At 37.2% G+C, this 12,924-nt stretch overlaps 1 protein-coding gene across 1 annotated transcript in view; it reads right to left on the bottom strand.

The window, feature by feature from the left end:
• Positions 1–11,172, bottom strand: part of LOC121434708 (protocadherin Fat 2-like) — an 87,036-nt gene extending 75,864 nt beyond the window's left edge. The window contains exons 1-3 of the mRNA XM_041633613.1: positions 11,139–11,172; positions 10,037–10,204; positions 991–1,161 (exon numbers count right to left, since the gene is read on the bottom strand). Coding sequence (XP_041489547.1) covers positions 991–1,161; positions 10,037–10,204; positions 11,139–11,172 — 373 coding nt within the window. The remainder of the gene's footprint in view (positions 1–990; positions 1,162–10,036; positions 10,205–11,138) is intronic.
• Positions 11,173–12,924: the final 1,752 nt, after the last annotated feature.

Here is a 12,924-nt window from a genome sequence, read left to right as displayed (position 1 = left end):
TTACAGCTATAATATGTCTGTGCCTCTATGGTTTATGAACTAAAATAAAATTAAAAGTCCTAATAAAAGAAAATAATTGAAACACACAAAGAAGAGAGATGATACATTGTGACACCAGAAAGGCTGTATGAAGCTGATGTTCCAGCATTCATAAATAACAGCAATACACCTGCTTGCTGTCAGCTGTGCATGGCTGCATTGCTGCTGCAGGAGTAGAGCTGGTTGATGGCGAATTCATCAGCTCAAACCGTACCCCAGGCATCCAATTCTCAATAACTTATCATTTTTCCTTCCTACATCTCTTCCTTATAATCAGAAAATAAGAAGGCACAATGACTGACATACTTTTAATGAAGGTGAACTAATTTGTTGTTGAAAAAAATTGAAGGAAGTATTTATCAGACAATAGTTCTATAATTAAAAGAATCTGATCCTTCACAGAGAACACAGACTAAGCACTGATCACTTAAATGGAAAATCACTGTCAGAAGAAGTATACTTTAAATGAAATATTTCACGATGACAGATTTTATTCATAAAAAGAAATAAAAATAAAAATATAACCAAAGCAGGATTCTGAAAGTCTCACTTGTTAGCCAAGAAAGAAGAGTTATTCACTAGGACAATCACTTATATTTCTCTCCTGTCTTCCTATCTACTTCTCTTAAAAAAATGTTCTTAAGAATTACTTTCCTAAAAAAAAATAAATAAATAAAAAAGAATTACTTTCCTAATTTTAGTATGTTTGCTTTCTAACATCAGAAATGTAAGTGAAAATTGCTACTTAGCACATGCATTTTCAACCTAATCTTATTGAGCATCTGTGTGTTTTCTTATATACATATATATTGACATGTTTTTGTATCCTTGTATCTACTACGTTCTCTAATAATGTTATCAAATATTCCCATATTAAACAGTAAGGATGTCTCATTTCTTTCACTGTAGCTTCTGTTGAAACTAAATAATAGGAAAAAGCAAGAGTCATACCTGAACCTGAAGAAAAGAGGGGGTCAGCAGTGCAGTCTGGAGGTTCTGGAACATCGATTATATTAATGGTCAAAACATGTCTCATGACCCCTCCAGTATCAACTATAAGCAGAAACCTGGTTGGATCAGTTTCATAATTAAAAATTTTTGTAGCCGTGATGACACCAGAATCTAATAAAGAGACAATTAAAATCTTAAACACTGTCTATCAATCTAGCTCATAGAATATCTATCTATAAAAATATACCTAAATGACTAAAATCATGTCAGAATTGGAAACTATAATTGTCATATAAATGAATTAAATTGACAATGATATGATCTAACCAAACTAGAATAATTAATTGCCATTCTATAAACTTTTCATGAAGAACAGAAAAAAAGGAAATAGGTATAAAAACATTACTTACAAAGAAAACATACAGACAAGTAGATATAAATGATTCACATTTTTTGGTCTGATAAGTTGTGTTTTTACTAAAACATTTTCATTTAAAATCATTTCCAAAATCACAGAGGCTATCAGTGGCAGAGATTTTATTACCCTCATAATCATTTGGTATTAACAAACAAAAAGTAAATTGTTTATTTATATAAAGCCTCACTAATTATAATAACTTGACCCTAAATCCATGATATAAGATCTTTATGGGTTTGATAATGTGGATGTGGTACAGTGGTTTACATGAAATTGATGTTGGTGTCTTCCCCGGTCATTTATTACCTTGTGTTGGGGCAGGATAGCTCACCATTTGAGTTAGCTGACTGGGTACACTGGCTAGCCAGCATGCACCGTGGGTCTCTCTGTCTTTACCCTTTCCCACCTCCAATGGATTACAGAAACCCACTGCTATGCCCAGTTTTTACATGGGTGCTAAGGATCTGACCTCAAAACATTCATGTTTATATGGGAACTAGTTATCAACAGAGCCATCTCTTTCGTCCCTGTGGTCTGGGTTTTGTAGACTTTTGACCTGAAACTAAGATAAAATTTCTTACCAAGAACTCTATGTTGCAGAAGGAGATATATTGCTCCTGCTAGACTAATCTGATTCTCAGGATTAACCTGATCAGTTAAATAAAGATGAGTAGAGACAATAAAGATAAAATGAAGAAAAATATAGACAATTTAGACATTTTTTAATTATTAGGCATATCAGTTTTATTGTCTGGATTTATTTATTTGAAACAAGTGTCCACAAATAAGTTGCTTGAAAGTAAATATATTACTATCTTTTAAAGAATCCTATTGAATAGAGAGAAAAATGGTTATATATTCTGAGAAATTCACTATTATTAACAGACTCTCTTTTACTAGATTTTAAAAGATATAAACTTAGTGGTACTAGCTTGTGAGTTTAAAAAGGACAAATATTAAGTTTTCCTGAAGCAAACTCTCTATAAGTTCTTAGAGATTTCCTTTTCAATTTTATGGAATGTTAAATACCAAATAAACTCAAGTCATAGCAGGAGACAAACATAACCCTAATTGAACATCACTTAAAATGAAATGGAGCTTGTTATTGTTCCTAACTAGTCAAGAAATAATTTCAAAGTATAGTGCTAGATCCATCATTGAGGGAATATCAAAAGCACAAATGACAGGATTTATTTGCTATGGTGTCTTTTAGTAGATCTCATTTTGTTAGATTTTAAGAACTAAACTTGACTGAATGACACTGTAAGTCTTCTCTAACTCCCTCTAAAGATTTTAGTGTTAAGGATATAATGTGATGTTGCCTGTATCTGTGTAGATAACATGTAAAATCTGGGTGCATCTTGGGTTTAAAGGCCCAACTACTAAGAGAAGTAAATTCCTAACAGCTCATACTTCAGTACTAGTGTAGTGCCAGACGCTTGTTGATGAGTCCCCAGGAATAGCTCTAGGATATGGTCTGCAGTGAATCTAAAATATTCTATACAATTTTATGTGTTAATAGCTAAGTTCCATCTTTGTAATATTGAAAGGTGGTGAGTTCTTCAAAAGTTGCGGAGTAGTGGCAGGTCTTCGTGTTACCAGGGGGTGTCTTATAACAGAATTTTGCAAGCTCAGTCTTTTTTTTCCCCCTCTCCTTTCCTATTTTCTCTCACTACCTTCCTCTTTCTCTCTCTGTCTATGAAGTTGACTGTGTTTCCTTGTCATGCCTCCCTACCTTGTCTTAGAGTTTCCGGGTTTAATAGCAATAGAACCAACCTATCATGAACTATAACCTTCAAAATCCTGAGCATGTTAGAGAAAGTAAATAAGACAGGGTAGTTTGAATTAGAATAGTCTCTAAAGCCTCATAGACTTGAATGCTTGGTGACCAGGAACTGGCACTATTAGGAGGTATGGCCTTAGGTGTAGATTTGTTGGAGGGAGTGTGTCACTGAAGGAAGTTGTGTATTGAGGCTTCAAATGTTCCAGCCATGTCCAGTGGCTCTCTTTCTTCCTTCTGCTTGCCTATCATGATGTTCCTACTCATGTTTGCGTACATGCTGTCATGCTTCCTGCCATGATAATAAGGAACTAAACGTCTGAACCTGTAAGTCAATCCCAATTAAAGGTTTTCCTTTATAAGAGTTGCTAAGGTTATTGTGTCTCTTCACAGCAATAGAATTTTGATTAAGATAGAATGTCTAGATAATATGGATAGACTTGTTCCATGGATTGATCAAACTCTTTGAGAAAGATTTGAATAAATTTTCAGAATACATAACTCATGAAGGATCACAGGAGTATTAGAAAATTCACTCAGCCAACTCTCAGAACTATAAGAAGTGAAAGAGCAGAGTTCTACAATGTGTGATTCCTCTCTGTATGCTGTGAATACCATTGGTTAATAAAGAAACAGTCTTGTGCCCGTGATAGGGTAGAATCGAGCTAGGCAGGGAAATCTAAACTGAATGCTGTGAGTAGGGAGGCAGAGTCAGGGAGAAGCCATGGAGCTGCTGCCAGAGACAGACATGTTGGAACCTTGTCAGTAGGCCACAAGCCTCGTGGTAAAATAATGGGTTAAATGAAGATGTAAAAGTTAGCCAATAAAAAGTTAGAGCTAATAGGCCAAGCAGTGATTTAATTAATGCAGTTTCTGTGTGGTCATTTTGGGATTCTGGGAAGCAAGGAAATGAACAAGTGGCCCCCTACAACAGCTCAAGACTATTTTGAAATGATTTATTATGCAGCACAATGAAATAGAAGAAGCATGCAGATCTAAAGAATTGGGTCAAGAATTAGAAACAGGGACTTGAGTTCACTAGTATAGGTACAGACACTAAAGAATCAGAAGCTAGGCACTTATCCTTAAGCAATACAATCTGATAAAGGACAGTAAAGACTTACAGCACATGGGGAGAGTCGGGCATGATGTCCCACCACCATGATGTTAATACTCCCAAAGGGATAGTGTTCTAATTTAAGGTCAGTTTGGACTACTTAGAGAGAATATCTATGGGGAAAAGTGGAAGGGAATCGAGGAGAAGGGAAGGGAGGAGAGAGAATGGGAGGAGAGTTAACAGATAAGGGAGCATTTTATCTAAAGTTGAGATCAGAATGCATTCTAAACTGATGTCCTTTACTTTTTTTTTCTCAGCTGAAAAATCAAAGATGTGAAGGAATTGTTTAGGGGAAAAGCAAAAACCAGTGACGTGATAGGAGCAAAGGGTATGCATAGAAGACTTTGATTCATACATAAAACATGCAGCCAGAAGTGTTATCTTTTAAAAACAGAAGTTTAAAAAAAAGGAGCCACATTTTTAGAAAGACTTCTGAAATGGTTTAAGGAGTTTTTCTTTTTATCTTGAGAAAATAGGAGCCTATCAAATAATTATGTGGTATAACATAGATAGGTGTCAAAATATTGTACTAAATGATCATATTTGCTTTTTAATAAAAGGTCTGTCAGTAACAGAATAATAGTGGAAGAAATCCAGAAGCAAGAAAGCTGTGGTGGAAACTGGTATAAATATTAGATGAGATGTGATGAGGAATGGCTTGGAACGGTGATTTTAAAGACAAAGATTATATACCAAAAAATTAGAATCACGTGTGCAATGTCCTGCAAAGCAATAGCAGTGCTGGCCACAGGGTCCTTGAAGATTATATGGTCCTGTACAGGATTGTTTTATATCAAGAGAGAATGTATTATATACAGAACTCACACAAATGTTAAAGGAGAAGTTGGTTTTAGGAAAAGCTATTGAAGCCATATTTAAATAATTGAATTTTAAGGTGTTTCTGAGTAGCTCTTTGCAGTAGATATGCTGACCTAGAGGCAACTGATTTTGATAGCCATCTAATGTTTGATAATATTTGGACTTTATGTGCATTTTGTGATCATTCAAATATATTTTACAACGGTGATAATGTGCTAAATAGGTGAGGTTTTAGTCAAGAGATGCATACAAAGTTGAATAAGTCGACATAAACTAATATAGTACCAGCAGGGCGGTGGTGGAGCATGCCTTTAATCCCAGAACTTGGGAGGCAGAGGCAGGCGGATCTCTGTGAGTTCGAGACCAGCCTGGTCTACAAGAGCTATTTCCTGGACAGGCTCCAAAACCACAGAGAAACCCTGTCTTGAAAAACCAAAAAAAAAAAAAAACTATAGTACCAAAAAACCACAATGTACAAAATAAGCAAGGAAAATACTGGGGTTGTACAGAAGATGAGGTGGAGGAAAAAGTGTAGTAGGGGTAATTCATAGACTGCAGTGCTATAGGAATGGAAAGATGGAGAGATAGCTCAGCAGTTAAGAGTACTATTTATCCAGAAAACCCAAATTTTAGTCCCAGCATTCATATGGGACTAGATGACCATAACAAGCATCTGCAACTTCAGTTCTAAAGGATCCAACACCATCTTCTGGATTCTAGACACAACTTGTACATATGGTACATAGACATATATGTAGGCAAAGTACCCATACACATAAAATAAAAATAAATGCAACTGTAAAACATAAGTGTGCAGGTAGGGCAGTTGTGGGGCGTGCCTTTATTCCCAGCACTCCGAAGGGAGAGGTAGATGGAACTCTGTGAGTTCTAGGCCAGCCTGGTTTACAAGAGCTAGTTTCAGGACAGGCGCAAAGCTACAGAGAAACTTTATCTTGAAAAACTAAGAGAAAAAAGAGAGATAAGTGTGCTTCTTTTACTTACAATAACAAAAATAAGATTATATGAGGTAAGAACCAAACTATATCTTTGAAACTATCATTAAAGTAGAATGATGTATTTTGGTGGAATTGTGTTTCAAACTGAACTTTATTAAAGACTGTATGACAGATGCAAGAGCTAAGAACAATGCTAAAGAGAACTCTTTACAGACATTGAATAATTTAATGAGTATGAGATGGTTCGTGGACACACGAGCTTCACTCAGAATGATGGCTGAAATGTACCAAAGTGAAGAAGCAGATGAAGAATATAAAAGAAAAGGCTGATCTGAATGATATAAAAAAATACAAGAAAAGATTGATCCAATAAAGAAAGTATAAAAAATTTCAGTCAGGATAATTACTGAGAAGGGGATTAAAACATAAGGGGAACGCAGAGGAATTTGAAAGGAATGGTAACAGGTTAAATAAAGTACACCTGGAACAAGAGAACAGAGAAGGACACCTGTCTATAATGAACCAAGGAATTCTACTGATCACTTATATTCTTTACCCAATATGTGATGTGAATTAAGTTGATAATAAAAAAATGTAGGTATATCAGAGGTTTGAAATACAGAGAAAGAAACATGGTGGTCAATGAAAATGGATCTGATTGAGCCATTTTGGATGATCACTCAGACAACTTTTGAGCTAAGGACAATTTAGGATTGATATGATCGTTCGTGTGATCTTTCCTAAATATTCCTTGGCCCAGGAACAGCAGAACAACAACAATTGGGCAATCAAATGGATGAATTCTCTCAAGCAAAATTACCAAGAACTACATGCTGCATGGTTAGGGAGGGATGGATAGAGGGATTATAACAACTATAGAGAGCAAAGGGATAATTTACAAAAAGAAAGAACACAAATCAGTGGATTTGGGCATTAGTGATTAGTAATTCTGCATTAAGAGTTTGAAAAATAACTTGAGTCTGAGATCCTGAAATTAAAATTAAAAGAAAAAAGACTGGAAGATTGCTCCATGGTTAACTTGTCCAAACGCAAACATCAGAGTTCCGATTCCCAGAACCCACATTAAATCTAGGCAGACATAGCCTGCCTAGATTCCCAGTCTTGGAAAGTAAATACAAGGGTTTCCTGGCAGACACTGGTTAGCCAGATAAGCAATACTGGTTAGCTCTGAGTTCAAGTGAAAGACCCTGACTCAACAAATAGGTCAAAAGCAGTACCAGAAGATACTCACTGTCAACTCTTACCCCCACCAACACATGTTCATGAGCATCTATGCTTATGCAACACATATAGGTGCATATATATATATATATATATATGCAGCTATAAACATGTGAACACACATATACTCAAAAACAAAATTGTTCCGGGTGTTGATGAAATTCTGGATACAACCACAGGGATGTGTGGATGGCAATTTATTTTAAAGTTATACAGGGTTTTACACTGGCTCACATAAGGGATTGAGCATTTGGGACACTGGGTAGGATATAGCTTGAAGATCAAAGAGAAGAAACGCTTGTGGCAGAACACAAAGTAGAAGGAAGCAGTATGAGTGACTTCATCGGGTCCCCAGAGAAATGACTACCAGGGTGTGGGATGAAGTAAAATATCCGGAGCTGAAAATAAGCAGGGGAAATTCCAATGAGGACCGCAGCCACTCAAGAATCAGTTTGACAGACAGAGAAGTTTGCTGATGCCCGGCTTCCTGACCTAGAGATATGAGATCTGGGGGAGTATGAGTAATATCAGCAGGGGACATGCTACGTTTGTCCATGAAAATGAAAATTTGAGGGTAAGACGAGAGGCAGAAAAACATCAGAATAGGATACGAAAAGAATGATTCTTTTTTCCAAATTGATCTTTTCATAAGTGGAACATATGGGGGCAGAAGTGAAAGTTCTGGGTACACAAGACTGCATGGCATTAACATAATGAAGCAGCTGGGTGGGATGCTGATGAGCATGGAGGTGAGGATAAATGCTTGTTTGCAAGAACTTTCATCTTAGGCAATAGCAGGAACCAGTAGATGAGAGATTATACACGCATGTTTTTGATAATTCGATTTGGGTAGATTCATGTTATAAAGAAATGGTGAGCGAGAAATATGGAGTGATCATCAGTCATTCAAGTCAAGATTTACACTCTCCTTGTAGCAGAGGTCAAATAGGAAAAAAGAATGTCTTGGATCAAATGTCAGAGGTCAAATAAGAAACAGTAGCAGGCAGCTCAAGAGGCTTAGGAGAGGGTCTTCTGCAATCTGACTAGGAAAAGTCAAAGACCACCTGGGAAAATAGATCTGTAAAGTGTTTCTGCCACTAACCTGAGGATCTGGATTCGGATCAACATCAAAGACGAGCTCAGGCTCATGTCTCATAATGCCAGAGCTGAAGAGGCAGAGGCAGAGGCAGAAGGATCCTTGGAGCTTTCTGGACAGTTGACCTAGTCAAACAGATGAGCTCCAGACTTAATGAGAGAGCCTATTTCAAAAGAATAAGGTAAGGAGCAGTTGAAAAAGACTCCTGATGTCAGTCTTTGGCTTATACAAGGACATTTACAAATGCCACATGCAAATGATAAAAGAGTGAATAAGTAAATCAGAGGTCCTATTGCCACAGAAAGATTTGTAGACATACTGTATTCAGAATAAGTTAACGCTAAATTTGATGTTTAATGTAGAGTCTCAGAAACTGAGTAGAGAAAGAGGGTCTGATAACAGAAGTTGGGAACGACCTCTGCGCAAATGGGGCTGTTAAACAGTGTAGAACAGGCGCTGGTCTCAGTAGAACATTCCAAAGAAGACACATGGCTGGCAGCTGAGACACAACGCGATTTCTATTTTTAAAACCAATTTTCTTACAATTATGAAAATTATGCTAGGCAATGCTGCGACATTTCTTGAGTATAATGTACAAATAAATATGTACATGAACTTTAATAACTGTCTGAAATATAAATAAGAGCTACGCTAAGATACAACTCAGTTTACAATTAACACTAAGTTAACTTTATATATAATTATAAAATCATATAATTATGAAAAAAATCACATTTTGAACAAAAAGCATTATAAATAAACACGGGCTGATGATCTTTTAGCAATCACCGCTAGGACCACGTGTATCCCAGAGACCTGGAACATGTCACCTGTATTCCCAGGGGCCTGGATCACGTTACCTGTATCCCTAGCGGTGTGAATCATGACACGTGCATCCCCAGTGACCTGGATCATGTTACCTGCATCCCCGTGACCTGGATCACATCACCTCTATCTCAATGGCCTGAATCATGTCACCTGTATTCCTAGTGACCTGGATCACATGTTAATTGCGGGAAGGAATGAATTTTGCTTACTTCTTCAGTGTTTTAACTGAGAATCTCTTCCTATTACCAAGTGACCAAGCGCACAATCTACCTAGCTGGGCGTTGCCGTAAGTGTGGGAAGTGATGTGTGCTTCCTGCCTTAACTGATGCTTCAATACTCCTCCTCATAGAGACACTTTCAAATTATTGTTCAAAATGTTTTCCTTGAAATTGGCTCAAAATATAGATCCCAAATCTATAGAAAGGAGGGAAGACTGAAGCCAGAATGTAAAATAAGTAAATAGATTTATTTTTTAAAGAAAGAAAGAAAAGGAAAGAAAAGAGAAATCAGAGGGCCATGCTGAGCCAGCTCCACCCTTCACTGTTTGCTCTGAAAAGGAGGAAAGAGAAGCAGCTCTCGGGCTAATTAATGGACTCAGGGAAGAACACTTGGGGCAATCAATGTCTCATTTGAAAGTGGAGTAAGATGGAGGGAAACTGTAACTATCTGAAGCAAAGTTTGAGCAAACATTCTAATGCACCATTGAAGTAGAACTAAGTCGTTATTTTCAGAGTCTTACTTAAAAGTAACAATTATAAAATAAATAAAAGTCCATAAAATGCTAATTTACTTGCATCGATGACAAAATATTTTGTTTTGTTCAAAAAGCGATAGGCGTTTGGTTTCCCGGCCACATCTTTGTCGTAAGCCCGGCTTAGTTCTGTTCCAGGAAGCTTATTTTCAGGCAAATTCACAGGGTTGATTAATATCTGAATTTCTGCCACAATATTGGAAAACACTAGAGCTGTAAGACAGAAGGACTTGAGTAAAACCAAGACAATGAAATTTTTTACCAATGATCACTCTGTAGGTTTGTAATCATCAGTGCATGCAATTGAGGAAAGTTTGTATGTAAAATCAAACTGGTGTTGGTTTTCCCTTTAAATGACATTTTAATACACTTTTTCTGTTGGGCCTTGCACAAACTATTTTGACTAAGTTGAGGTTCAAGCCTTATTTAATCTTTAATTACGTCTCCATTTAACTCGGCTGTTGAACTATTATCGAGTGCAATGACTGTTCTTGTCCAAAGGAAATTTCACTAATTTCTTCTTTGTTATTGATCATTCAAAGAATTTTGTGTGTTTGCTTAAACTACATTTTAATAGAAAGTTTATTGTATTTTTATTTGAAACACCACTTCAAAACATCACTGTAATGTCTGTTCTGGTTTTATTTGCTTTATTATTTTCAATGTTTTTCTTCATCGTGAAAGATAGACTCCATTTTGCTTTCAATGTGACTCACTATAGATTCATAACGCCACACCTCCTCAGCCAAAAGCAGAAATAAAATATTGTAAACTCACTCCCAAATTGTGAAATACAACACAAAGGATAATATATTAGCATATACAGTATCCAATAAAACAACAATCAGAAAATTAGTCATAAACTTAAAAAATGCATCATACGATCCTGTCACATAGTAGACGTGAGGGTAAAAGGAAATACTGCTGCAAAAAGAGGAGTCTGGGAAATACCAATCGGAGTTCTGCTTGAAATAACCCAAGGCCGTATTAAGTTTTTCTCCTTACTCGTGCCACATACGTGTACTCAAGAATAAGTAAGAAGTTAAGGAATGTTGACAGAATCTAAAAGGATGCCCGCACAGATCCAAGACTTCATACCCAGAGTCTTCTAAAGGCGAGCAATTAGCAAACTTAAACTCACCTCCACACATTAACACAGTCTTGAAGGGATTCATGCTCCTGCTGGCTTCTCCCACGTCTACAGCAAGAACTCCTCACAAATGCACAACTCCGACTATTTATATAAATTCAGTCTTCTTACAAGTTAATCCAGCAGGTCAGTCAGCTGTTACTCAACCATGATGACAGTAGATTTGTTTGTCTGAGTGACTGTGCCCAGGTCTTATTTCAGCTCCTGTGTTTGTTCCCACACAAATCTGGTAAGATTATCGGCAAAGCTAGGATTGCTGTGTGCCACGCATTTAATGTACACCTTTCCAGTTGAGGGGTGGTTTCCTAAGGAGAATTTTTGGTGAGGAGCCAGGTGATCTCTTCGTTAATCCTTATTCATCTAGAAACCCTATGCGTTCTTTCAAACCCTGCCTGAGACATTGCAGCCGGCCATGGCTGTAGTATCATGTCTGGACTTATGGCTGCTGAGTAGTTGCTAGGAGAAACAAGACCCATACTTAGGTAGCTCATAACCGAGAAAACATAAAGGATGGATAAAAATAACTGTACTTCCCAGAGGGACAATAGGGGCTGATAAAAAAGCATGAAAGTTCAGATCAGAAAGAAACACTTAAAAAAAGAAAAACCCTCAAAGAGATGGCACTACTTTACAACAACAGACTCCTAATATCTTGTTAGAAAAAGGATTGTTTATGCTTCCCAGTACTTACGTGTTTACGTATTTTTAATTATTCATATACAATTTGGCATAATTTAGAGTTATCCATACAAGCCAGAATAAATGTAAAAGAGTAATATAATTATTTGAGTATTATGTTACATTGTAACACATTTATGACCATAAATACATTGAAAATGATGTAAATATGGCATGATAAAATGTTTTAGCATTGCTAATGCAAATGATGTATTTTATAATGTGAATTATTACTATTTTGTAATATTAATGAGATGTAAAGTGAAGTAAATAAAAAGCAAATAATATTTCTGTAAAAACACATTTCTAGGAGACAGTAACCATTTTCCTGGGTAAACTGTAGAGAGAGAAGAAGGGGGGATGGGAACATGAGAAACCAAGAAGAGTGAGTTGGGGGAGGGTTGCGGGGGAGAGCAATGAAAGAGATATCTTGATATCTAGAGGGAACTATCATGGGGTTTGGGAGAAACCTGGTGTTTGAGAAATTCTCAGAAATCCACAAGAATGACCCCAGCTAAGACTCCTAGCAGTAGTAGAGAGGGTGTCTGAAAGGGCCTTCCCCTGTAATCATATTAGTGACTACCCTAATCATCACCATAGAACCTACAACCAGTAACAGGTGGATGCAGATGCAGTGCTCCACGGCCAAGCACTGGGCTGAGCTCCTGGAGTTCAGCTGAAGAGTGGAAAGAGGGATCATATGAGCAAGGGGGGTCACAGAGACAGCTGACCGGAGCTAATGGGAGCTCATGGACTATGGACTGACAGCTGGGGAGCCTACACGGAACGGAACTAGACCCTCTGAATGTGGGTGACAATTATGACCCTAGCAGTCACACCAGGACCTATCCCAGGTGTACAAACTGGTTTTTTGGAGCTCATTCCCTATGTTTGGATGCTGTGCTCAGTCTTGATACAGAGGTGGACTGGCTTGGTCCAGCCCCAAGGTTGTGTGCCAGACCTTATAGACTCCCCAATGAAGGCCTTGTCCCCTCTGATGCGAGAATGGGAGATAGAAAGTGGGGGAGGTGGGAGGCAGAAGAAGGGGACGGAGGGGGAACTGGGGTTGGGATGTAAAATGAAAAGGTAATTTTTAATA

This window comes from Microtus oregoni, unplaced genomic scaffold (assembly GCF_018167655.1).
Source record: "Microtus oregoni isolate MIOR12 unplaced genomic scaffold, Mior012 000044F_ref0000062, whole genome shotgun sequence".
NCBI lineage: Eukaryota > Metazoa > Chordata > Mammalia > Rodentia > Cricetidae > Microtus > Microtus oregoni.
Note: the sequence above shows the minus strand (reverse complement) of the source record. Positions and strands in the feature narration are given on the sequence as shown.